The sequence below is a fragment of the Salvelinus alpinus genome, chromosome 1, assembly GCF_045679555.1.
Source record: "Salvelinus alpinus chromosome 1, SLU_Salpinus.1, whole genome shotgun sequence".
In the NCBI taxonomy this organism is placed as follows: Eukaryota; Metazoa; Chordata; class Actinopteri; order Salmoniformes; family Salmonidae; genus Salvelinus; species Salvelinus alpinus.
In genome coordinates, this window is record NC_092086.1 from 16,129,097 (window position 1) to 16,155,690 (window position 26,594).

General features: G+C 47.9%; 1 protein-coding gene across 3 annotated transcripts in view; it reads right to left on the minus strand.

The window, feature by feature from the left end:
* Nucleotides 1-26,594, minus strand: part of gcgra (glucagon receptor a) — a 199,976-nt gene that overhangs the window by 15,015 nt on the left and 158,367 nt on the right. For 2 of the 3 annotated variants that reach the window (XM_071392639.1, XM_071392656.1), the window contains exons 2-9: nt 17,828-17,981; nt 15,273-15,369; nt 14,917-15,024; nt 14,620-14,714; nt 12,196-12,302; nt 8,860-9,028; nt 6,935-7,094; nt 5,959-6,019 (exon numbers count right to left, since the gene is read on the minus strand). In XM_071392639.1, the coding sequence (XP_071248740.1) occupies nt 5,959-6,019; nt 6,935-7,094; nt 8,860-9,028; nt 12,196-12,302; nt 14,620-14,714; nt 14,917-15,024; nt 15,273-15,369; nt 17,828-17,881 (851 nt within the window). In that variant the 5' untranslated portion in view covers nt 17,882-17,981. Of the gene's footprint in view, nt 1-5,958; nt 6,020-6,934; nt 7,095-8,859; nt 9,029-12,195; nt 12,303-14,619; nt 14,715-14,916; nt 15,025-15,272; nt 15,370-17,827; nt 18,612-26,594 lie in introns of those variants that run through there. The other variant, XM_071392648.1, reaches the window with a different exon arrangement.

Genomic DNA, 26,594 nt, shown 5'->3' on the forward strand with positions numbered 1-26,594 from the left:
AGGCTCAACACAGCACAGAGGGGAATATACAGGACCCTGTATACAAGGCTCAACACAACACTGAGGGGAAAATACAGGGCCCTGTATACAAGGCTCAACACAACACTGAGGGTAACATACAGGACCCTGTATAAAAGGCTCAACACAGCACAGAGGGGAATATACAGGGCCCAGTATACAAGGCTCAACACAACACAGAGGGGAATATACAGGACCCTGTATACAAGGCTCAACACAGCACAGAGGGGAATATACAGGGCCCAGTATACAAGGCTCAACACAACACAGAGGGGAATATACAGGACCCTGTATACAAGGCTCAACACAGCACAGAGGGGAATATACAGGACCCTGTATACAAGGCTCAACACAGCACAGAGGGGAACATACAGGGACCTGTATACAAGGCTCAACACAGCACAGAGGGGAATATACAGGACCCTGTATACAAGGCTCAACACAGCACAGACGGGAATATACAGGACCCTGTATACAAGGCTCAACACAGAGGGGAATATACAGGGCCCAGTATACTCAACACAACACAGAGGGGAACATACAGGACCCTGTATACAAGGCTCAACACAACACAGAGGGGAATATACAGGACCCTGTATACAAGGCTCAACACAACACAGAGGGGAACATACAGGGCCCAGTATACAAGGCTCAACACAACACTGAGGGTAACATACAGGGCCCTGTATACAAGGCTCAACACAGAGGGGAATATACAGGGCCCTGTATATAAGGCTCAACACAGCACAGAGGGGAACATACAGGGCCCAGTATACAAGGCTCAACACAACACAGAGGGGAACATACAGGGCCCTGTATACAAGGCTCAACACAGCACAGAGGGGAACATACAGGGCCCTGTATACAAGGCTCAACACAGCACAGAGGGGAATATACAGGACCCTGTATACAAGGCTCAACACAGAGGGGAATATACAGGGCCCTGTATATAAGGCTCAACACAGCACAGAGGGGAACATACAGGGCCCAGTATACAAGGCTCAACACAACACAGAGGGGAACATACAGGGCCCTGTATACAAGGCTCAACACAGCACAGAGGGGAACATACAGGGCCCTGTATACAAGGCTCAACACAGAGGGGAATATACAGGGCCCAGTATATAAGGCTCAACACAGCACAGAGGGGAACATACAGGGCCCAGTATACTCAACACAACACAGAGGGGAACATACAGGGCCCTGTATACAAGGCTCAACACAGCACAGAGGGAAATATACAGGACCCTGTATACAAGGCTCAACACAGCACAGAGGGGAATATACAGGACCCAGTATACAAGGCTCAACACAGCACAGAGGGGAACATACAGGGCCCAGTATACAAGGCTCAACACAACACAGAGGGGAATATACAGGACCCTGTATACAAGGCTCAACACAACACAGAGGGGAATATACAGGACCCTGTATACAAGGCTCAACACAACACAGAGGGGAACATACAGGGCCCAGTATACAAGGCTCAACACAACACAGAGGAGAACATACAGGGCCCAGTATACAAGGCTCAACACAACACAGAGGGGAACATACAGGGCCCTGTATACAAGGCTCAACACAACACAGAGGGGAACATACAGGGCCCAGTATACAAGGCTCAACACAACACAGAGGGGAACATACAGGGCCCTGTATACAAGGCTCAAACTACTTCTACACTTGTTCTACACTAAAGTTTCACACACTTCCTAGTTGAGCAAAGGACAGTTCTATGCCAGTGTTACGGTAGTCTTGCTAAGGCAGGGAGACACGGACAGGGAGGCAGGGAGGCATGAAGGCAGGGAGACACGGACAGGAAGGCAGGGAGACACGGACAGGAAGGCAGAAAGGCAGGGAGACACGGACAAGGAGGCAGGAAGGCAGGGAGACACGGACAGGGAGGCAGGAAGGTAGGGAGACACGGACAGGGAGGCAGGAAGGCAGGGAGACACGGACAGGGAGGCAGGAAGGTAGGGAGACACGGACAGGAAGGCAGGAAGGCAGGGAGACACGGACAGGGAGGCAGGAAGGCATGAAGGCAGTGAGACACGGACAGGAAGGCAGGAAGGCAGGGAGACACGGACAGGGAGGCAGGAAGGCAGGGAGACACGGACAGGGAGGCAGGAAGGCAGGGAGACACGGACAGGGAGGCAGGAAGGTATGGAGACACGGACAGGAAGGCAGGAAGGTATGGAGACACGGACAAGAAGGCAGGAAGGTATGGAGACACGGACAGGAAGGCAGGGAGACACGGACAGGAAGGCAGGAAGGTATGGAGACACGGACAGGAAGGCAGGAAGGTATGGAGACACGGACAGGTAGGTAGTAGTAGTAGTAGTAGTAGTGGTGTTAGTAGTAGTAGTAGTAGTAGTAGTAGTAGTAGTAGTAGTAGCAGTAGTAACAGTAGTAGTAGTAGCAGTAGCAGTAGTAGTAGTGGTGTTAGTAGTAGTAGTAGTAGTAGTAGTAGTAGTAGTAGTAGTAGTAGTGGTGTTAGGAGTAGCAATAGTAATAGTAGTAGTAGTAGTAGCAGTAGCAGTAGCAGTAGTAGCAGTAGCAGTAGTGGCGTTAGTAGTAGTAGTAGTAGTAGCAGTAGTAGTAGCAGTAGCATTAGCAGTAGTAGTAGCAGTAGTAGTAGGTGTGGTGTTAGTAGTAATAGTAGTAGTAGTGGTGTTAGTAGTAGTAGTAGTAGTGGTGTTAGTAGTAGTAGTAGTAGTGGTGTTAGTAGTAGTAGTAGTAGTAGTGGTGTTAGTAGTAGCAATAGTAGTAGTAGTAGTAGTAGTAGCAGTAGTAGTAGTAGTAGCAGTAGTAGTAGTAGCAGTAGCAGTAGTAGTAGTGGTGTTAGTAGTAGTAGTAGTAGTAGTAGTAGTAGTGGTGTTAGTAGTAGCAATAGTAGTAGTAGTAGTAGTAGCAGTAGCAGTAGCAGTAGCAGTAGTAGCAGTAGCAGTAGTAATAGTGACATTAGTAGTAGCAATAGTAGTAGTAGTAGTAGCAATAGTAGTAGTAGTAGCAGTAGCATTAGCAGTAGTCGTAGCAGTAGTAGTAGGTGTGGTGTTAGTAGTAGTAGTAGTAGTAGTAGTAGTGGTGTTAGTAGTAGTAGTATTAGTAGTAGTGGTGTTAGTAGTAGCAATATTAGTAGTAGTAGTAGGTGTGGTGTTAGTAGTAGCAATAGTAGTAGTAGTAGTAGGGTTAGGGTTAGTAGTACAGTAACCCCAAGAGAGTATGCAGTAGGATACTATAGTACAGTAACACTAAGAGAGTATGCAGTAGGATACTATAGTACAGTAACACTAAGAGAGTATATAGTAGTGGACTATAGTACAGTAACCCCAAGAGAGTATGCAGTAGGATACTATAGTACAGTAACACTAAGAGAGTATGCAGTAGGATACTATAGTACAGTAACACTAAGAGAGTATATAGTAGTGGACTATAGTACAGTAACCCTAAGAGAGTATATAGTAGGATACTATAGTACAGTAACACTAAGAGAGTATGCAGTAGGATACTATAGTACAGTAACACTAAGAGAGTATATAGTAGGATACTATAGTACAGTAACCCTAAGAGAGTATGCAGTAGGATACTATAGTACAGTAACCCTAAGAGAGTATGCAGTAGGATACTATAGTACAGTAACCCTAAGAGAGTATGCAGTAGGATACTATAGTACAGTAACACTAAGAGAGTATATAGTAGTGGACTATAGTACATTAACACTAAGAGAGTATATAGTAGGATACTATAGTACAGTAACACTAAGAGAGTATATAGTAGTGGACTATAGTACAGTAACCCTAAGAGAGTATATAGTAGTGGACTATAGTACAGTAACACTAAGAGAGTATATAGTAGGATACTATAGTACAGTAACACTAAGAGAGTATGCAGTAGGATACTATAGTACAGTAACACTAAGAGAGTATGCAGTAGGATACTATAGTACAGTAACACTAAGAGAGTATGCAGTAGGATACTATAGTACAGTAACACTAAGAGAGTATGCAGTAGGATACTATAGTACAGTAACACTAAGAGAGTATGTAGTAGGATACTATAGTACAGTAACACTAAGAGAGTATGCAGTAGGATACTATAGTACAGTAACCCTAAGAGAGTATGCAGTAGGATACTATAGTACAGTAACCCTAAGAGAGTATGCAGTAGGATACTATAGTACAGTAACACTAAGAGAGTATATAGTAGTGGACTATAGTACATTAACACTAAGAGAGTATATAGTAGGATACTATAGTACAGTAACACTAAGAGAGTATATAGTAGTGGACTATAGTACAGTAACCCTAAGATAGTATATAGTAGTGGACTATAGTACAGTAACACTAAGAGAGTATATAGTAGGATACTATAGTACAGTAACACTAAGAGAGTATGCAGTAGGATACTATAGTACAGTAACACTAAGAGAGTATGCAGTAGGATACTATAGTACAGTAACACTAAGAGAGTATGCAGTAGGATACTATAGTACAGTAACACTAAGAGAGTATGCAGTAGGATACTATAGTACAGTAACACTAAGAGAGTATGCAGTAGGATACTATAGTCCCGTCGAGAATAGAGAGGTTGGACTCTGAATAAAAGATTCAGGACAGTAGGAGACAGTTTATCTTCTTGGGGATGTTCTCCTGTCCTCTGAGTGTAATCATCTCTGAGCTTAACGTTCCATTACACATCACAGGAGGTTTCCTGGTTTCCCAACCCGCCTGTGTTCAAAACAGACATTCCAGTCAACCGCTAAATGGTTTAGGTCACAGCTATTGACTATAATCTTCTGCTAAATTGACCAAGATCCTCCAAGGAACACTGCAGGGATTTTCACTGTGAGAAAGCAGGCTGTCTGACCTCTCAATGCTGTCTGACCTCGCAATGCCTTGTCTCTAAAAGTGTTGGAGGTGTCATCAGTCATGCATCATTGCATCGCCAGTAATACTACTCAGAACTGGTTTGAACTAGTGGTTATATCACCAGTAGTACTAGTCATAACTGGTTTGAACTAGTGGTTATATCACCAGTAGTACTACTCAGAACTGGTTTGAACTAGTGGTTATATCACCAGTAGTACTACTCAGAACTGGTTTGAACCAGTAGTACTACTCAAAACTGGTTTGAACTAGTGGTTAAATCACCAGTAGTACTACTCAGAACTGGTTTGAACCAGTGGTTATATCACCAGTAATACTACTCAAAACTGGTTTGAACTAGTGGTTATATCACCAGTAGTACTACTCAGAACTGGTTTGAACCAGTAGTACTACTCAGAACTGGTTTGAACCAGTAGTACTACTCAGAACTGGTTTGAACTAGAGGTTATATCACCAGTAGTACTACACAGAACTGGTTTGAACCAGTAGTACTACTCAGAACTGGTTTGAACCAGTGGTTATATCACCAGTAGTACTACTCAGAACTGGTTTGAACCAGTAGTACTACTCAGAACTGGTTTGAACTAGAGGTTATATCACCAGTAATACTACTCAGAACTGGTTTGAACTAGTGGTTATATCACCAGTAGTACTAGTCATAACTGGTTTGAACTGGAAGTTATACCACCAGAGGTACTACTCAGAACTGGTTTGAACTAGAGGTTATACCACCAGAGGTACTACTCAGAACTGGTTTGAACTAGTGGTTATATCACCAGTAGTACTACTCAGAACTAGTTTGAACTAGAAGTTATTTTGTTTATTTGTATCACAATTTCTCTCCTTTCTCCTGTCATACAAATTGGGTCAGGGAAACATAGGTGAGGGAGAGAGAGAGTGACACACGTGTGAAGGCACTCGTACACCGGGCAGGCACTCTCTCACGCATGCAGGCACTCACACACTCATGGAGGCAATCACTCACTCATGCAGGCACTCACTCACTAATGCAGGCACTCACTCACACACACATGCAGGCACATTAAGAACTTACTCCTCATTTTCATACAGGTATTTCACCATCACCCAGGGCACCAGGAAGATCAGAGGGGCACCTGCAGAGAGAATCACATTAATAAACACACCAAGATAAAAACTCATAGACTACCTAACTCTGAGGGTGACTATATCTCTAATATCTCTACTACCTAACCCTGAGGGTGACTATATCTCTAATATCTCTACTACCTAACTCTGAGGGTGACTATATCTATAATATCTCTACTACCTAACCCTGAGACTGACTATATCTCTAACATCTCTACTACCTAACCCTGAGACTGACTATATCTATAATATCTCTACTACCTAACTCTGAGGGTGACTATATCTATAATATCTCTACTACCTAACCCTGAGGGTGACTATATCTCTATAATAGATCAACTTAGGTGTCTGGCTACCAAACAGATGACCAAATGCTCTGTCTTCTGGTATATAATGTGCTGCTATGCTGCGACAAATACACAACCTCCACCCCCCCCTCCTCCCCTCTCCTCCCCTCTCCTCCCCCCCTCCCTCCCCTCCCCTCTCCTGCCCCTCCTCTCCCCCTCCTCCCCTCCGCCCCCTCCCCCCTCTCCTCCCCTCCCTCTCCGCCCCTCCCCTCTCCTGCCCCTCCTCCCCTCTCCTCCCCCTCCTCCCCTCCGCCCCCTCCCCCTCTCCTCCCCTCCCCCTCTGCCCCTCCCCTCTCCTGCCCCTCCTCCCCTCTCCTCCCCTTTCCTCTCCTCCCCTCCGCCCCCTCCCCCCTCTCTGCCCCTCCCCTCCGCCCCTCCCCCCTCTCCTCCCCTCTCCTCCCCCTCCTCCCCTCTCCTCCCCTCTCCTCCCCTCCGCCCCCTCCCCCCTCTCTGCCCCTCCCCTCCGCCCCTCCCCCCTCTCCTCCCCTCTCCTCCCCCTCCCCCCTCTCCTCCCCTCTCCCCCCCCCCCCCCCCCTCCCCCCCTCCGCCCCTCCCCACTCTCCTCCCCCTCCTCACCCCAGCCGATACACAGGTAGATGTTGAAGTAGTTTCTCTCAGTGAACACGGTGATGACCAGCAGGTTGTGGAGGTAGATGCCTTCCACCAGCAGCCAATAGCTGTTAGCCATGATACTGTACTGCATCATCACCACGGCGATACGACACCCCACCGCCGTCTATAGGACACAACACAAAAAAAACAACGTTTCAAGACTTAACAAAGCCCTTATAATGCTCCAGTATCGCTAAACAATGCTTCAGGGATCAAACCCTTATAATCCTCCAGTATGGCTAAACAATGCTTCAGGGATCAAACCCTTATAATCCTCCAGTATGGTTAAACAATGCTTCAGAGATCAAACCCTTATAATGCTCCAGTATGGTTAAACAATGCTTCAGGGATCAAACCCTTATAATGCTCCAGTATGGCTAAACAATGCTTCAGGGATCAAACCCTTATAATCCTCCAGTATGGTTAAACAATGCTTCAGAGATCAAACCCTTATAATCCTCCAGTATGGCTAAACAATGCTTCAGAGATCAAACCCTTATAATCCTGGTCAACTCAACCCAACACACCCACCTTGTTGTTGACTGGTCACTTTACCTCACCCTGGTCAACTCAACTCAACACACCCACCTTGTTGTTGACTGGCCACTTTACCTCACCCTGGTCAACTCAACACACCCACCTTGTTGTTGACTGGCCACTTTACCTCACCCTGGTCAACTCAACTCAACACACCCACCTTGTTGTTGACTGGCCACTTTACGTCACCCTGGTCAACTCAACTCAACACACCCACCTTGTTGTTGACTGGCCACTTTACCTCACCCTGGTCAACTCAACTCAACCCCACACACCCACCTGGTTGTTGACTGGCCACTTTACCTCACCCTGGTCAACTCAACTCAACACACCCACCTTGTTGTTGACTGGCCACTTTACCTCACCCTGGTCAACTCAACTCAACACACCCACCTTGTTGTTGACTGGCCACTTTACCTCACCCTGGTCAACTCAACTCAACACACCCACCTTGTTGTTGACTGGTCACTTTACCTCACCCTGGTCAACTCAACTCAACTCAACACACCCACCTTGTTGTTGACTGGCCACTTTACCTCACCCTGGTCAACTCAACTCAACACACCCACCTTGTTGTTGACTGGCCACTTTACCTCACCCTGGTCAACTCAACACACCCACCTTGTTGTTGACTGGCCACTTTACCTCACCCTGGTCAACTCAACTCAACACACCCACCTTGTTGTTGACTGGCCACTTTACCACACCCTGGTCAACTCAACTCAACACACCCACCTTGTTGTTGACCGGTCACTTTACCTCACCCTGGACAACTCAACTCAACACACCCACCTTGTTGTTGACCGGTCACTTTACCTCACCTCGGTCAACTCAACCCAACAAGCCCACCTTGTTGTTGACCGGTCACTTTACCTCACCCTGGTCAACTCAACCCAACACAGCCCACCTTGTTGTTGACCGGTCACTTTACCTCACCCTGGACAACTCAACTCAACACACCCACCTTGTTGTTGACCGGTCACTTTACCTCACCTCGGTCAACTCAACCCAACAAGCCCACCTTGTTGTTGACCGGTCACTTTACCTCACCCTGGTCAACTCAACCCAACAAGCCCACCTTGTTGTTGACCGGTCACTTTACCTCACCTTGGTCAACTCAACTCAACACACCCACCTTGTTGTTGACCGGTCACTTTACCTCACCCTGGTCAACTCAACCCAACACACCCACCTTGTTGTTTACTGGCCACTTTACCTCACCCTGGTCAACTCAACTCAACACACCCACCTTGTTGTTGACCGGTCACTTTACCTCACCCTGGTCAACTCAACCCAACACTCCCACCTTGTACTTTTGACCACGAACCTTTCAGACAACAACCTCAACCCACCTGGTTGTTGACGAGCCACTCCACCTGATAGTGTGTAATGTCCTGGTCCTGTCCGATGTTGACGCTGGGCACCTCCAACATGGCGTCCTTTATCAGGATGGACAGAGCACGCAGGATGAAGGATGCAAACAGGTTCATGTGGATGTTGTTCCTCATACAGTGGAGCTTCCTGTAAGGGGGGGGGGGGGCAGTGTGCTTCCTGTTAGGGGGAATGTCAACTACAGCAGAGGTAATATAACAAAGATTAAAGGTTAAAGAACTGGAATCAGAATATGTGTATCTGTGTGGTTACTGTCAATAGGTGGCAGAACAGTAAGGTCAGTGGTGCTACCTTGCTTCACTGACATGTCCATTCAACTCAGAAATGTTTCATTAACAAGAAATATACACCTTTCTACCTCCATGAAGAGTGGTGGGTGGCTGAGAGGACATGGTGGGTGGCTGAGAGGACATGGTGGGTGGCTGAGAGGACATGGTGGGTGGCTGAGAGGACATGGTGGGTGGCTGAGAGGACATGGCGGGTGGCTGAGAGGACATGGCGGGTGGCTGAGAGGACATGGCGGGTGGCTGAGAGGACATGGTGGGTGGCTGAGAGGACATGGCGGGTGGCTGAGAGGACATGGCGGGTGGCTGAGAGGACATGGTGGGTGGCTGAGAGGTCATGGCGGGTGGCTGAGAGGACATGGCGGGTGGCTGAGAGGACATGGCGGGTGGCTGAGAGGACATGGCGGGTGGCTGAGAGGACATGGTGGGTGGCTGAGAGGACATGGCGGGTGGCTGAGAGGACATGGCGGGTGGCTGAGAGGACATGGCGGGTGGCTGAGAGGACATGGCGGGTGGCTGAGAGGACATGGCGGGTGGCTGAGTGGCTGAGAGGACATGGTGAGTGGCTGAGAGGACATGGCGGGTGGCTGAGTGGCTGAGAGGACATGGTGGGTGGCTGAGAGGACATGGCGGGTGGCTGAGAGGACATGGCGGGTGGCTGAGAGGACATGGCGGGTGGCTGAGAGGACATGGTGGGTGGCTGAGAGGACATGGTGGGTGGCTGAGAGGACATGGTGGGTGGCTGAGAGGACATGGCGGGTGGCTGAGAGGACATGGCGGGTGGCTGAGAGGACATGGTGGGTGGCTGAGAGGACATGGCGGGTGGCTGAGAGGACATGGCGGGTGGCTGAGAGGACATGGCGGGTGGCTGAGAGGACATGGTGAGTGGCTGAGAGGACATGGCGGGTGGCTGAGAGGACATGGCGGGTGGCTGAGAGGACATGGCGAGTGGCTGAGAGGACATGGCGGGTGGCTGAGAGGACATGGCGGGTGGCTGAGAGGACATGGCGGGTGGCTGAGAGGACATGGCGGGTGGCTGAGAGGACATGGTGGGTGGCTGAGAGGACATGGCGGGTGGCTGAGAGGACATGGTGGGTGGCTGAGAGGACATGGTGGGTGGCTGAGAGGACATGGCGGGTGGCTGAGAGGTCATGGCGGGTGGCTGAGAGGACATGGTGGGTGGCTGAGAGGACATGGTGGGTGGCTGAGAGGACATGGTGGGTGGCTGAGAGGACATGGCGGGTGGCTGAGAGGACATGGTGGGTGGCTGAGAGGACATGGTGGGTGGCTGAGAGGACATGGCGAGTGGCTGAGAGGACATGGCGGGTGGCTGAGAGGACATGGCGGGTGGCTGAGAGGACATGGCGGGTGGCTGAGAGGACATGGCGGGTGGCTGAGAGGACATGGTGGGTGGCTGAGAGGACATGGCGGGTGGCTGAGAGGACATGGTGGGTGGCTGAGAGGACATGGTGGGTGGCTGAGAGGTCATGGTGGGTGGCTGAGAGGACATGGTGGGTGGCTGAGAGGACATGGTGGGTGGCTGAGAGGTCATGGTGGGTGGCTGAGAGGTCATGGTGGGTGGCTGAGAGGTCATGGCGGGTGGCTGAGAGGTCATGGTGGGTGGCTGAGAGGTCATGGCGGGTGGCTGAGAGGTCATGGTGGGTGGCTGAGAGGACATGGTGGGTGGCTGAGAGGACATGGTGGGTGGCTGAGAGGACATGGTGGGTGGCTGAGAGGACATGGTGGGTGGCTGAGAGGACATGGCGGGTGGCTGAGTGGCTGAGAGGTCATGGTGGGTGGCTGAGAGGACATGGTGGGTGGCTGAGAGGACATGGTGGGTGGCTGAGAGGACATGGTGGGTGGCTGAGAGTTCATGGTGGGTGGCTGAGAGGACATGGTGGGTGGCTGAGAGGACATGGTGGGTGGCTGAGAGGACATGGTGGGTGGCTGAGAGATCATGGTGGGTGGCTGAGAGGGCATGGCGGGTGGCTGAGAGGTCATGGTGGGTGGCTGAGAGGACATGGTGGGTGGCTGAGAGGTCATGGTGGGTGGCTGGGTGGCTGAGAGGTCATGTGTCTGTCTGTCTGTCTTTCCTCTTTACGGTCATGAGGTGAAGGCTACCTGATCATGGTGCCAAGCATTAACACCAGCCCCAAAGGCTGTCTCAGTGTTTGTGTGTGTGTGTCTCTGTGTGTGTGTGTGTGTCTCTCTCTCTCTCTCTGTGTGTGTGTGTGTTTCTGTGTTTGTGTGTGTCTGTCTCTGTGTGTCTCTGTGTGTGTGTATGTATGTCTCTGTGTGTGTGTATGTATGTCTCGGTGTGTGTGTGTGTGTCTCGGTGTGTGTGTGTGTGTCTCTGTGTGTGTGTGTGTGTCTATGTGTGTGTGTCTCTCTGGGTGTGTCTGTCTTGGTGTGTGTGTGTCTCTGTGTGTGTGTGTGTGTGTCTCTGTGTGTGTGTCTCTCTGGGTGTGTCTGTCTTGGTGTGTGTGTGTGTGTGTGTGTGTGTGTGTGTGTGTGTGTGTGTGTGTGTGTGTGTGTGTGTGTGTGTGTGTGTGTGTGTGTGTGTGTGTGTGTGTGTCTCTGTGTGTGTGTGTCTCTGTGTGTGTGTGTCTCTGTGTGTGTGTGTGTGTGTCTCTGTGTGTGTGTCTCTCTGGGTGTGTGTGTGTGTGTCTCTGTGTGTGTGTCTCTCTGGGTGTGTGTCTCGGTGTGTGTGTGTGTGTGGTTGTGTGTCTTTGTGTGTGTCTGTGTCTCTCTCTGTCTGTGTGTGTGTGTGTGTCTGTGTGTGTGTGTGTGTCTGTGTGTGTGTCTCTGTGTGTGTGTGTGTCTCTGTGTGTGTGTCTCTGTGTGTGTCTGTGTCTCTGTTTGTGTCTGTGTCTCTGTGTGTGTGTCTCTATGTGTGCGTGTGTGTGTGTGTGGCTGTGTATGTGTGTGTGTCTCTCTGGGTGTGTGTGTGTGTCTGTGTGTGTGTCTGTGTGTGTGTGTGTGTCTCTCAGTGTGTGTGTGTGTGTGTGTTACCTGAAAGTGATCAGGATTCCGAGCGCTAACACCAGAGCCCCCAGCGACAGAGAGTAGCCCACGGTGTACATGGTCCGGAACTTCTTGAGGATCTGACCATAGTGAGGCTACACACACACACACACACACACACACACACACACACACACACACACACACACACACACACACACACACACACACACACACACACACACACACACACACACACACACACACACACACACACACACACACACACACACACACACACACACACACACACACACACACACACACACACACACACACACACACACAGAAACAATAACAAACATTGCATTGGGAAAGTATTCAGAACTCTTGACTTTTTCCACATTTTGTTACATTACAGCTTTATTTTAAAATGTATTCAATTAAATGTTTTCCTCATCAATCTACACACAATACCCTATAATGACATCACAATACCCCATAATGACATCACAATACCCCATAATGACATCACAATACCCCATAATGGCATCACAATACCCCATAATGACAAAGCAAAAACTGTTTTTTAGAATTTCTTGCAAATTTATTAAAGATATACAACAGAAATATTACATTTACTTAAGTATTCAGACCCTTTGCTATGACACTCGAAATTGAGCTCATGTGCATCCTGTTTCCATTGATTGGAGTCCACCTGTGGTAAATTCAATTGATTGGTCATGGTTTGGAAAGGCACACACCTGTCTATATAAGGTCCCACAGTTTACAGTGCATGTCAGAGCAAAAACCAAGCCATGAGGTCAAAGGAATTGTCCATGGAGCTCCAAGACAGGATTGTGTCGAGGCACAGATCTACAGAAGGGTGGAATGGAAGAAGTTTGGAACCACCGAGACTCTTCCTAGAGCTGGTCAGGGAGGTGACCAAGAACCCAATGGTACTCTGATAGAGCTCCAGAGTTCCTCTGTGGAGATGGGAGAACCTTCCAGAAGGACAACCATCGCTGCAGCACTCCACCAATCAGGCCTTTATGGTAGAGTGGCCAGATGGAAGCCACTCCTCAGTAAAAGGCGCATAACAGCCCGCTTGGAGTTTGTCAAAAGGCACCTAAAGGACTCTCAGACCATGAGAAACAAGATTCTCTGGCCTGATGAAACCAAGATTGAATTATTTGGCCTGAATGACAAGTGTCACATCTGGAGAAAACCTGGCATCATCCCTATGGTGAAGCATAGTGGTGGCATCATCCCTATGGTGAAGCATGGTTGTGGCAGTATCATCCCTATGGTGAAGTATGGTGGTGGCAGCATCATCCCTATGGTGACGCATGGTGGTGGCAGCATCATCCCTATGGTGAAGCATGGTGGTGGCAGCATCACACCTATGGTGAAGCATGGTGGTGGCAGCTTCATCCCTATGGTGAAGCATGGTGGTGGCAGCATCATCCCTATGGTGACGCATGGTGGTGGCAGCTTCATCCCTATGGTGAAGCATGGTGGTGGCAGCATCATCCCTATGGTGACGCATGGTGGTGGCAGCATCATCCCTATGGGGAATCATGGTGGTGGCAGCATCATCCCTATGGTGAAGCATGGTGGTGGCAGCTCCATCCCTATGGTGAAGCATGGTGGTGGCAGCATCATCTCTATGGTGAAGCATGGTGGTGGCAGCATCAGCCTGTGGGGATGTCTTTCAGTGGCAAAAAGTCGGACACTAGTCAGGATCGAAGGAAAGATGAACGGAACAAAGTACAGAGAGATACTTGATGAAAACATGCTCCAGAAATCCTGCTCAGGACCTCAGACTGGGTCGAAGGTTCACCTTCCAACAGGACAACAACCCTAAGAACACAGCCAAGACAACGCAGGAGTGGCTTCAGGACAAATCTCTGAATGTCCTTGAGTGGCCCAGCCAGAGCCCTGATTTGAACCCGATCGAATATCTCTGGAGAGACCGGAAAATAGCTGTGCAGCGACACTCCCCATCCAACCTGACAGAGCTTGAGAGGATCTGCAGAGAAGAACTGGAGAAACTCCCCAAATACAGGTGTGCCAAGCTTGTAGCGTCATACCTTGTAACATCGTCTTTTCAGTTCGCTGCAGCTAGCGACTGGAACGAGCTGCAACAAACACTCAACCTGACAGTTTTATCTCAATCTCTTCATTCAAAGACTCAATCATGGACACTCTTACTGACAGTTATGGGGTACTGTGTGAAGATTGATGAGGGGAAAAAAACTATTGAATCCATTTTAGAATAAGGCTGTAACGTAATTTGAAGGGGTCTGAATACTTTCTGACTGGTCTGTACATTTAGCCTCCACACCTCAGTACACTCACACGGATTAAAAACATGAATCAATTCTATACATCCTTTCCATCATGTCTATATCATGATATTTTATCCACAGCATTTCCAAGCCTCACTCACAAGAGACACATCATTTTCACCTGAGCAGGATCATTAGCATCACACTCGCTAGTGTTCTTCTGGGGAACCCACTGGCCGTCCGCGTCACACTCCCTGTACACCGAACCATGCTGGACTGGAACAGACACACATACAGGTAGACTGTCACTCCCTGACCCAAGCATACTTGTTACCCTTCAACACTACCTATCACACTAACTTGACAGAAGCTTGAGATATTTGACTGAATTTGGTATTTATTGAACATGATATACAAGCTATTCACCAACCAATCAATCAATTCATCAATCAACCAACCAATCAGCATCAACCTTCACCTTTGTGGTGCCAGGGCAGGTACCAGGGACAGGACACACTGACAGTAGTGTTGGGGAGTCCATCGGGCCAGCAGGCATACATGTCAAAGGTCCTGTTACACACAACACCTACAGGGAACAGTTACATCTCTTTATCTGGGGGAAACAATTCCTGTTGATCAGAACACATCCTGTCCAATCAGATCTGTGAAGGGGAGGGACTATCTTCCTGGAATGAGAGATAGACATGTATCTACTGCCACAGCCGACCCTCACCGGGAGTGCAGAACGGAGGACCTTCATCTTCCCATAATGCACAGTGCTATACAGTGTTTATGGTGTGAGTGTGCGTGCAGGCGTGTGCGTGTGTTTCTCACCAGTGAGCGGCGGTTCTCTGCTGTTATTGCGGCTACACTCCTCCGTGTACATCACCCATCGCTGCATCAACGCCTTTAATGGCTTAGCTGGGGACACCTGGGGGACAGACAGACAGTCAGTAAACAGATAGCCAGGGATACCTGGGGGACAGACAGACAGTCAGTAAACAGATAGCCAGGGACACCTGGGGGACAGACAGACAGTCAGTAAACAGATAGCCAGGGATACCTGGGGGACAGACAGACAGCCAGTAAACAGATAGCCAGGGACACCTGGGGGACAGACAGACAGTCAGTAAACAGATAGCTAGGGACACCTGGGGGACAGACAGTCAGTCAGTAAACAGATAGCCAGGGACACCTGGGGGACAGACAGACAGTCAGTAAACAGATAGCCAGGGATACCTGGGGGACAGACAGACAGCCAGTAAACAGATAGCCATGGACACCTGGGGGACAGACAGACAGTCAGTAAACAGATAGCCAGGGACACCTGGGGGACAGACAGTCAGTCAGTAAACAGATAGCCAGGGACACCTGGGGGACAGACAGACAGTCAGTAAACAGATAGCCAGGGACACCTGGAGGACAGACAGACAGTCAGTAAACAGATAGCTGGGGACACCTGGGGGACAGACAGACAGTCAGTAAACAGATAGCCAGGGACACCTGGGGGACAGACAGACAGTCAGTAAACAGATAGCCAGGGACACCTGGGGGACAGACAGACAGTCAGTAAACAGATAGCCAGGGACACCTGGGGGACAGACAGACAGTCAGTAAACAGATAGCCAGGGACACCTGGGGGACAGACAGACAGCCAGTAAACAGATAGCCAGGGACACCTGGGGGACAGACAGACAGTCAGTAAACAGATAGCCAGGGACACCTGGGGGACAGACAGACAGTCAGTAAACAGATAGCCAGGGACACCTGGGGGACAGACAGACAGTCAGTAAACAGATAGCCAGGGACACCTGGGGGACAGACAGACAGTCAGTAAACAGATAGCCAGCGACACCTGGGGGACAGACAGTCAGTAAACAGATCGCCAGGGACACCTGGGAGACAGACAGACAGTCAGTAAACAGATAGCCAGGGACACCTGGGGGACAGACAGTCAGTAAACAGATAGCCAGGGACACCTGGGAGACAGACAGACAGTCAGTATACAGATAGCCAGGGACACCTGGGGGACAGACAGTCAGTCAGTAAACAGATAGCCAGGGACACCTGGGAGACAGACAGACAGTCAGTATACAGATAGCCAGGGACACCTGGGGGACAGACAGTCAGTCAGTAAACAGATAGCCAGGGACACCTGGGAGACAGACAGACAGTCAGTATACAGATAGCCAGGGACACCTGGGAGACAGACAGACAGACAGTCAGTATACAGATAGCCAGGGATACCTGGGGGACAGACAGTCAGATAGTCAGTATACAGATAGCCAGGGACACCTGGGGGACAGACAGACAGTCAGTCAGTATACAGATAGCCAGAGACACCTGGGGGACAGACAGTAACAGAATGAGTGCATGAGACAGAGAGACAGAAAGGCAGAGAGACAGTGAGACAGAGAGTCAGACATGCAGCGAGACAGAGAGACAGACAGGCAGAGAGACAGAGAGACAGACAGGCAGAGAGACAGACAGGTAGAGAGACAGAGACAGACAGGCAGAGAGACATAGCGACAGACAGACAGGCAGAGAGACAGAGACAGGCAGAGAGACAGACAGACAGATAGGCAGAAAGACAGACAGTCAGAGAGTCAGACATGCAGCGAGACAGAGAGACAGACAGGCAGAGAGACAGACAGGCAGAGAGACAGACAGGCAGAGAGAAGGAGAGACAGAAAGGCAGAGAGACAGATAGGCAGAGAGACAGACAGACAGACAGGCAGAGAGACAGACAGTCAGAGAGTCAGACATGCAGCGAGACAGAGAGACAGACAAGCAGAGAGACAGACAGACAGAGAGACAGACAGGCAGAGAGACGGAGAGACAGACAGGCAGAGAGACAGACAGGCAGAGAGACAGACAGACAGAAAGTGTTGAGACTACATCACTGTCTGCCACACAGGGCCCGTTCTCAGAGGGTCATTCTGCCATGTAAAAACATGTGTCTCTCCCCAACACTCTAAACACCAGTCACTTACAGGACTGGGGTGGCTGGCTTCCCATGTCTGAATGTTTCCCTACAGAGGGACTCACTGCTAGGCTGCATTCTGTTGACAGGACAATGACTGGAATCCTTAGAAGGATCCAACGTGTCAATTAGCTTCCAGAGAAGGTCAGTGAATTCCTCTTCAAAAGCCTCCAAGGTGGAGTGTTGTGTAATGTCATGGGTATGTTATTGGGTGTTCTCCTGTGTCTGCCTGTCTGTGTCTGTGTGTGTGTGTGTGTGTGTGTGTGTGTGTGTGTGTGTGTGTGTGTGTGTGTGTGTGTGTGTGTGTGTGTGTGTGTGTGTGTGTGTGTGTGTGTGTGTGTGTGTGTGTGTGTGTGTGTGTGTGTGTGTGTGTGTGTGTGTGTGTGTGTGTGTGTTCCGGCCTCACTTGGATGCTGGAGAAGACCGTGAGCAGCGTGAGCAGCAGGAAGCCCCGTGACATCCCTTAGTCCTGCTGCCTGGTGGAGGGGCGCTGTGTGAGCGGGGTCAGGGGTCACCTTAACCTCACCTCATAGGAGGGCTTTACCTGGGGACCACTCTACCTGGTGACACACAGAGGGAGAGGAGTCACACTAACACACAGATATGTCTTACTATATTTGTGAGGACTTTTTGGGGACCCAACAATTGATTCCCATTCCAAATGATATTTTCCCTAACCCCTAACCCTAAACCTAACCCCTAACCCGAACCTTAACCCTAACCTTAAACCTAACCCCTAACACTTAAACCTAAAATAGTGAGGACTGGCAAACTGTCCTCCCTTCTCTGAATTGTAGACCTTAGGTACTAACACACACACACACACACACACACACACACACACACACACACACACACACACACACACACACACACACACACACACACACACACACACACACACACACACACACACACACACACACACACACACACACACACACTAATGAACAACCCACTTGCTGCATAATCAAAACGACACACATAACAATAGAATTGAAACAAACAGGAAGGACACTTGTGGATGTATTCTAGGTGTGACAGTTACTGATGAACTAGATGGGCTTTCTGTCCGCTGACCAGCGGTGGTGACAGACAGGAACTCCCAGGGGTTCCATGGAAACACCACTTGAGTTCTGAAAAATAACTCTCCCTGTTCCTTCCCTATGACCTCACAGTGCTGCACTCTATGCCCCCCCCCCCCCCCCCCCCCACACACACACACACACACACACATACACACTCACTCACTCACTCACTCACTCACTCACTCACTCACTCACACACTCACACTCACACTCACACACAGAGACAGACACACGACAGCCCTCAGCTCTCAGCCAAACCACTCTGCTTTTGTTTACACTCTACATCATGCTGCACTAGTCCTAATTAGAGAGGAGAGAGAAGAGACGGAGAGAGAAGAGAGAGAGAGGAGAGAGAAGAGAGAGAGAGGAGAGAGAGAGGAGAGAGAAGAGAGAGAGAGGAGAGAGAAGAGAGAGAGAGGAGAGAGATAGAGGAGAGAGAAGAGAGAGAGGAGAGAAGAGAAGAGAGAGGAGAGAGGAGAAGAGAGAGGAGAGAGAAGAGAGAGAGAGGAGACAGAGAGAACAAGAGAGAGAGGAGATAGAAGAGAGAAAGAGAGAGAGAGAGGAGATAGAAGAGAGAAAGAGAGAGAGAGAGGAGATAGAAGAGAGAAAGAGAGAGCAACACAATTAGATCCAACCAAATAATTTGAAAACGAAAAGATAATTACTTGACACATCGGAAATAATGAACAAAAAAACTGAGCAAACTAGAATGCTATTTGGACCTAAACAGAGAGCACACAGTGTCAGAATACCTGACCACTGTGACTGACCCAAACTTAAGGAAAGCTTTTACTATATACAGAATCAGTGAGCATAGACTTGCTATTGAGAAAGGCCGCCGTAGGCAGACCTGGTCCTCAAGAGTAGACAGGCTATGTGCACACTGCCCACACAATGAGGTGGAAACTGAGCTGCACTTCCTAACCTCCTGCCAAATGTATAACCATATTAGAGACACGTATTTCCCTCAGAATTCCACAGACCCACAAAGAATTCGAAAACAAACCCCATTTTGATAAACTCCCATATGTATTGGGTGAAATACCGCAGTGTGCATCACAGCAGAAAGATGTGTGACCTGTTGCCACAAGAAAAGGGCAGCCAGGGAAGAACAAACACCACTGTAAATTCAACCCATATTTATGTTTATACTTTCACTATTTGCACATCGTTACAACACTGTATATAGACATAATATGACATTTGAAATGTCTTTATTCTTTTGGAGCTGTTATCTATTTCACTTGCTTTGGCAATGTAAACATACGTTTCTCATGCCAATAAAGCCCCTTGAATTGGAGAGAGAGAGAGAGAGAGAGAGAGAGAGAGAGAGAGAGAGAGAGAGAGAGAGAGAGAGAGAGAGAGAGAGAGAGAGAGAGAGAGAGAGGCCCTTAGTGTAATGAGTCATCCTCTTTACACTAAAACACTGCAAACCCACAACCCCACACCTCCAAAAGATCCCACGACGTGCCACCACAACCACACAATCACATTCACACAGTACACAACAACACAGTACGGTACAATATACACTCCAGCACCACATTACAACTGTACATCCTACCCCTCCTCTCCAGTCATACAGACAGCCCCCCTGAGCCCCCATTATAACTGTACATCCTACCCCTCCTCTCCAGTCTTACAGACAGCCCCCCTGAGCCCCCATTATAACTGTACATCCTACCCCTCCTCTCCAGTCTTACAGACAGCCCCCCTGAGCCCCCATTACAACTGTACATCCTACCCCTCCTCTCCAGTCTTACAGACAGCCCCCCTGAGCCCCCATTACAACTGTACATCCTACCCCTCCTCTCCAGTCGTACAGACAGCCCCCCTGAGCCCCCAGACTACCTGAAACATCTCCACAATGTTAATTATTTTATAAAACTTAAATTGAACCCTAAGGCACACGAGAGAGAGAGAGAGAGAGAGAGACAGAGAGAGAGAGAGAGAGAGAGAGAGAGAGAGAGAGAGAGAGAGAGACACATAGAGAGCAAGACCACACAGGACAGTAGAGGTTGCTGGGGAGGTCTGGAGTTAAACAGAGTCACGACACGACAGAGGCCAAAAGAGGGACAGAACAAAACAGAGAGAGAGAGAGAGAGAGAGAGAGAGAGAGAGAGAGAGAGAGAGAGAGAGAGAGAGAGAGAGAGAGAGAGAGAGAGAGAGAGAGAGAGAGAGAGAGAGAGAGAGAGAGAGAGAGAGAGAGCCATGCATAGAAGGAGAAATAGAGAAAAAGACAGTGTCACGAAAGAGCAAGAGACAAAGCTGGAGGAAGGTTTTGGGGTAGAGATAGTCACGACACAACAGAGGCCAAAACATTCCTGTTTGTCTCATTAGTCAGTCAGACAGTTAGTAGTACATTCCTGTTTGTCTCATTAGTCAGTCAGACAGTTAGTAGTGCATTCCTGTTTATCTCATTGGAAAGTCAGTCAGACAGTTAGTAGTACATTCCTGTTTGTCTCATTAGTCAGTCAGACAGTTAGTAGTGCATTCCTGTTTGTCTCATTGGACAGTCAGTCAGACAGTTAGTAGTGCATTTCTGTTTGGCTCATTAGGCAGTCAGTCAGACAGTTAGTAGTTCATTCCTGTTTGTCTGATTAGTCAGTCAGACAGTTAGTAGTGCATTCCTGTTTGTCTCATTAGTCAGTTAGACAGTTAGTAGTTCATTCCTGTTTGTCTCATTAGTCAGTCAGTCAGACAGTTAGTAGTGCATTTCTGTTTGGCTCATTAGTCAGTCAGTCAGACAGTTAGTAGTGCATTTCTGTTTGTCTCATTAGTCAGACAGTCAGTTAGCAGTACATTCCTGTTTGTCTCATTAGTCAGTCAGACAGTTAGTAGTACATTCCTGTTTGTCTCATTAGTCAGACAGACAGTTAGTAGTACATTCCTGTTTGTCTCATTAGTCAGTCAGACAGTTAGTAGTTCATTCCTGTTTGTCTCATTAGTCAGTCAGACAGTTAGTAGTGCATTCCTGTTTGTCTCATTAGTCAGTCAGTCAGACAGTTAGTAGTGCATTCCTGTTTGTCTCATTAGTCAGTCAGTCAGTTAGTAGTGCATTCCTGTTTGTCTCATTGGACAGTCAGTCAGACAGTTAGTAGTGCATTTCTGTTTGTCTCATTAGTCAGTCAGTCAGTTAGTAGTCCATTCCTGTTTGTCTCATTAGTCAGTCAGACAGACAGTTAGTAGTGCATTCCTGTTTGTCTCATTAGTCAGTCAGTCAGACAGTTAGTAGTGCATTCCTGTTTGTCTCATTAGTCAGTCAGTCAGACAGTTAGTAGTACATTCCTGTTTGTCTCATTATTCAGTCAGTTAGACAGTTAGTAGTACATTCCTGTTTGTCTCATTAGTCAGACAGACAGTTAGTAGTTCATTCCTGTTTGTCTCATTGGACAGTCAGTCAGTTAGTAGTGCATTCCTGTTTGTCTCATTGGACAGTCAGTCAGACAGTTAGTAGTTCATTCCTGTTTGTCTCATTAGTCAGTTAGACAGTTAGTAGTTCATTCCTGTTTGTCTCATTAGTCAGTCAGTCAGACAGTTAGTAGTGCATTCCTGTTTATCTCATTGGACAGTCAGTCAGACAGTTAGTAGTGCATTCCTGTTTGTCTCATTGGACAGTCAGTCAGACAGTTTACATTTACATTTACATTTAAGTCATTTAGCAGACGCTCTTATCCAGAGCGACTTACAAATTGGTGCATTCACCTTATGATATCCAGTGGAACAACCACTTTACAATAGTGCATCTAACTCTTTTAAGGGGGAGGGGAGGGTTAGAAGGATTACTTTATCCTATCCTAGGTATTCCTTAAAGAGGTGGGGTTTCAGGTGTCTCCGGAAGGTGGTGATTGACTCCGCTGACCTGGCGTCGTGAGGGAGTTTGTTCCACCATTGGGGTGCCAGAGCAGCGAACAGTTTTGACTGGGCTGAGCGGGAACTGTACTTCCTCAGAGGTAGGGAGGCGAGCAGGCCAGAGGTGGATGAACGCAGTGCCCTTGTTTGGGTGTAGGGCCTGATCAGAGCCTGAAGGTACGGAGGTGCCGTTCCCCTCACAGCTCCGTAGGCAAGCACCATGGTCTTGTAGCGGATGCGAGCTTCAACTGGAAGCCAGTGGAGAGAGCGGAGGAGCGGGGTGACGTGAGAGAACTTGGGAAGGTTGAACACCAGACGGGCTGCGGCGTTCTGGATGAGTTGTAGGGGTTTAATAGCACAGGCAGGGAGCCCAGCCAACAGCGAGTTGCAGTAATCCAGACGGGAGATGACAAGTGCCTGGATTAGGACCTGCGCCGCTTCCTGTGTGAGGCAGGGTCGTACTCTGCGAATGTTGTAGAGCATGAACCTACAGGAACGGGTCACCGCCTTGATGTGAGTTGAGAACGACAGGGTGTTGTCCAGGATCACGCCAAGGTTCTTAGCACTCTGGGAGGAGGACACAATGGAGTTGTCAACCGTGATGGCGAGATCATGGAACGGGCAGTCCTTCCCCGGGAGGAAGAGCAGCTCCGTCTTGCCGAGGTTCAGCTTGAGGTGGTGATCCGTCATCCACACTGATATGTCTGCCAGACATGCAGAGATGCGATTCGCCACCTGGTTATCAGAGGGGGGAAAGGAGAAGATTAATTGTGTGTCGTCTGCATAGCAATGATAGGAGAGACCATGTGAGGATATGACAGAGCCAAGTGACTTGGTGTATAGCGAGAATAGGAGAGGGCCTAGAACAGAGCCCTGGGGGACACCAGTGGTGAGAGCGCGTGGTGCGGAGACAGATTCTCGCCACGCCACCTGGTAGCAGCGACCTGTCAGGTAGGACGCAATCCAAGCGTGGGCCGCGCCGGAGATGCCCAGCTCGGAGAGGGTGGAGAGGAGGATCTGATGGTTCACAGTTAGTAGTGCATTTCTGTTTGTCTCATTAGTCAGACAGTCAGTTAGCAGTACATTCCTGTTTGTCTCATTAGTCAGTCAGACAGTTAGTAGTACATTCCTGTTTGTCTCATTAGTCAGACAGACAGTTAGTAGTGCATTCCTGTTTGTCTCATTAGTTAGTTAGACAGTTAGTAGTTCATTCCTGTTTGTCTCATTAGTCAGTCAGACAGTTAGTAGTGCATTCCTGTTTGTCTCATTAGTCAGTCAGTCAGTTAGTAGTGCATTCCTGTTTGTCTCATTAGTTAGTCAGACAGTTAGTAGTGCATTCCTGTTTGTTTCATTAGTCAGTCAGTCAGTTAGTAGTGCATTCCTGTTTGTCTCATTAGTCAGTCAGACAGTTAGTAGTGCATTCCTGTTTGTCTCATTAGTCAGTCAGACAGTTAGTAGTACATTCCTGTTTGTCTCATTAGTCAGTCAGAACGTTAGTAGTGAATTCCTGTTTGTCTCATTAGTCAGTCAGACAGTTAGTAGTGCATTCCTGTTTGTCTCATTAGTCAGTCAGACAGTTAGTAGTGCATTCCTGTTTGTCTCATTAGTCAGACAGACAGTTAGTAGTGCATTCCTGTTTGTCTCATTAGTCAGTCAGAGAGACAGTTAGTAGTGCATTCCTGTTTGTCTCATTAGTCAGTCAGTCAGACAGTTAGTAGTGCATTCCTGTTTGTCTCATTAGTCAGTCAGACAGTTAGTAGTGCATTCCTGTTTGTCTCATTAGTCAGACAGACAGTTAGTAGTGAATTCCTGTTTGTCTCATTAGTCAGTCAGACAGTTAGTAGTGCATTCCTGTTTGTCTCATTAGTCAGACAGACAGTTAGTAGTGCATTCCTGTTTGTCTCATTAGTCAGTCAGAGAGACAGTTAGTAGTGCATTCCTGTTTGTCTCATTAGTCAGTCAGTCAGACAGTTAGTAGTGCATTCCTGTTTGTCTCATTAGTCAGTCAGACAGTTAGTAGTGCATTCCTGTTTGTCTCATTAGTCAGACAGACAGTTAGTAGTGCATTCCTGTTTGTCTCATTAGTCAGTCAGACAGTTAGTAGTGCATTCCTGTTTGTCTCATTAGTCAGACAGACAGTTAGTAGTGCATTCCTGTTTGTCTCATTAGTCAGACAGACAGTTAGTAGTGCATTCCTGTTTGTCTCATTAGTCAGTCAGACAGACAGTTAGTAGTGCATTCCTGTTTGTCTCATTAGTCAGTCAGTCAGACAGTTAGTAGTGCATTCCTGTTTGTCTCATTAGTCAGTCAGACAGTTAGTAGTGCATTCCTGTTTGTCTCATTAGTCAGACAGACAGTTAGTAGTGCATTCCTGTTTGTCTCATTAGTCAGTCAGTCAGAAAGTTAGTAGTGCATTCCTGTTTGTCTCATTAGTCAGTCAGACAGTTAGTAGTGGATTCCTGTTTGTCTCATTAGTCAGTCAGTCAGTTGGTAGTGCATTCCTGTTTGTCTCATTAGTCAGACAGTCAGTTAGTAGTACATTCCTGTATGTCTCATTAGTCAGTCAGACACTTAGTTAGTAGTACATTCATGTTTGTCTCATTAGTCAGTCAGAAAGTTAGTAGTGCATTCCTGTTTGTCTCATTAGTCAGACAGACAGTTAGTAGTGCATTCCTGTTTGTCTCATTAGTCCGTTTGTTAGACAGTTAGTAGTGCATTCCTGTTTGTCTCATTAGTTAGTCAGACAGTTAGTAGTGCATTCCTGTTTGTCTCATTAGTTAGTCAGACAGTTAGTAGTGCATTCCTGTTTGTCTCATTAGTTAGTTAGACAGTTAGTAGTGCATTCCTGTTTGTCTCATTAGTCAGACAGACAGTTAGTAGTGCATTCCTGTTTGTCTCATTAGTTAGTCAGACAGTTAGTAGTGCATTCCTGTTTGTCTCATTAGTTAGTTAGACAGTTAGTAGTGCATTCCTGTTTGTCTCATTAGTTAGTTAGACAGTTAGTAGTGCATTCCTGTTTGTCTCATTAGTTAGTCAGACAGTTAGTAGTGCATTCCTGTTTGTCTCATTAGTCAGTCAGTCAGTTAGTAGTGCATTCCTGTTTGTCTCATTAGTTAGTCAGACAGTTAGTAGTGCATTCCTGTTTGTTTCATTAGTCAGTCAGTCAGTTAGTAGTGCATTCCTGTTTGTCTCATTAGTTAGTTAGACAGTTAGTAGTGCATTCCTGTTTGTCTCATTAGTTTGTTAGACAGTTAGTAGTGCATTCCTGTTTGTCTCATTAGTTAGTTAGACAGTTAGTAGTGCATTCCTGTTTGTCTCATTAGTCAGTCAGACAGTTAGTAGTGCATTCCTGTTTGTCTCATTAGTCAGTTAGACAGTTAGTAGTGCATTCCTGTTTGTCACGTTCCTGACCTGTTTTCCCTTGTTTTGTATTTATTTAGTATGGTCAGGGCGTGAGTTGGGTGGGTTGTCTATATGTTGTTTTCTATGTTGGGGTTTTGTGTGTTCGGCCTGGTATGATTCTCAATCAGAGGCAGCTGTCAATCGTTGTCCCAGTGTTTTGTCTTTTGTGGGTGTTTGTTCCTTGTTAGTGTTTCGCCACACGGGACTGTCACGGTAGTTTCATTTTGTTATTTTTGTATCGCATATTTGTTTTCCTGTTATTAATTTACCATGGAAACCAACCACTCTGCGTATTGGTCCGATCCTTCTCGCCTCTCCTCGTCCGATGAGGAGGACGATATAGACTATCGTTACACTGTTTGTCTCATTAGTCAGTCAAACATTTAGTAGTGTATTCCTGTTTGTCTCATTAGTCAGTCAGTCAGTTAGTAGTACATTCCTGTTTGTCTCATTAGTCAGTCAGATAGTTAGTAGTGCATTCCTGTTTGTCTCAGTCAGTCAGTCAGACAGACAGTTAGTAGTGCATTCCTGTTTGTCTCATTAGTCAGTCAGTCAGTTAGTAGTGCATTCCTGTTTGTCTCATTAGTCTGTCAGTCAGTTAGTAGTGCATTCCTGTTTGTCTCATTAGTCAGTCAGTCAGTTAGTAGTGCATTCCTGTATGTCTCATTAGTCAGTCAGACAGACAGTTAGTAGTGCATTCCTGTTTGTCTCATTAGTCAGTTTGTTAGACAGTTAGTAGTGCATTCCTGTATGTCTCATTAGTCAGTCAGTCAGTTAGTAGTGCATTCCTGTTTGTCTCATTAGTCAGTCAGACAGTTTGTAGTGCATTCC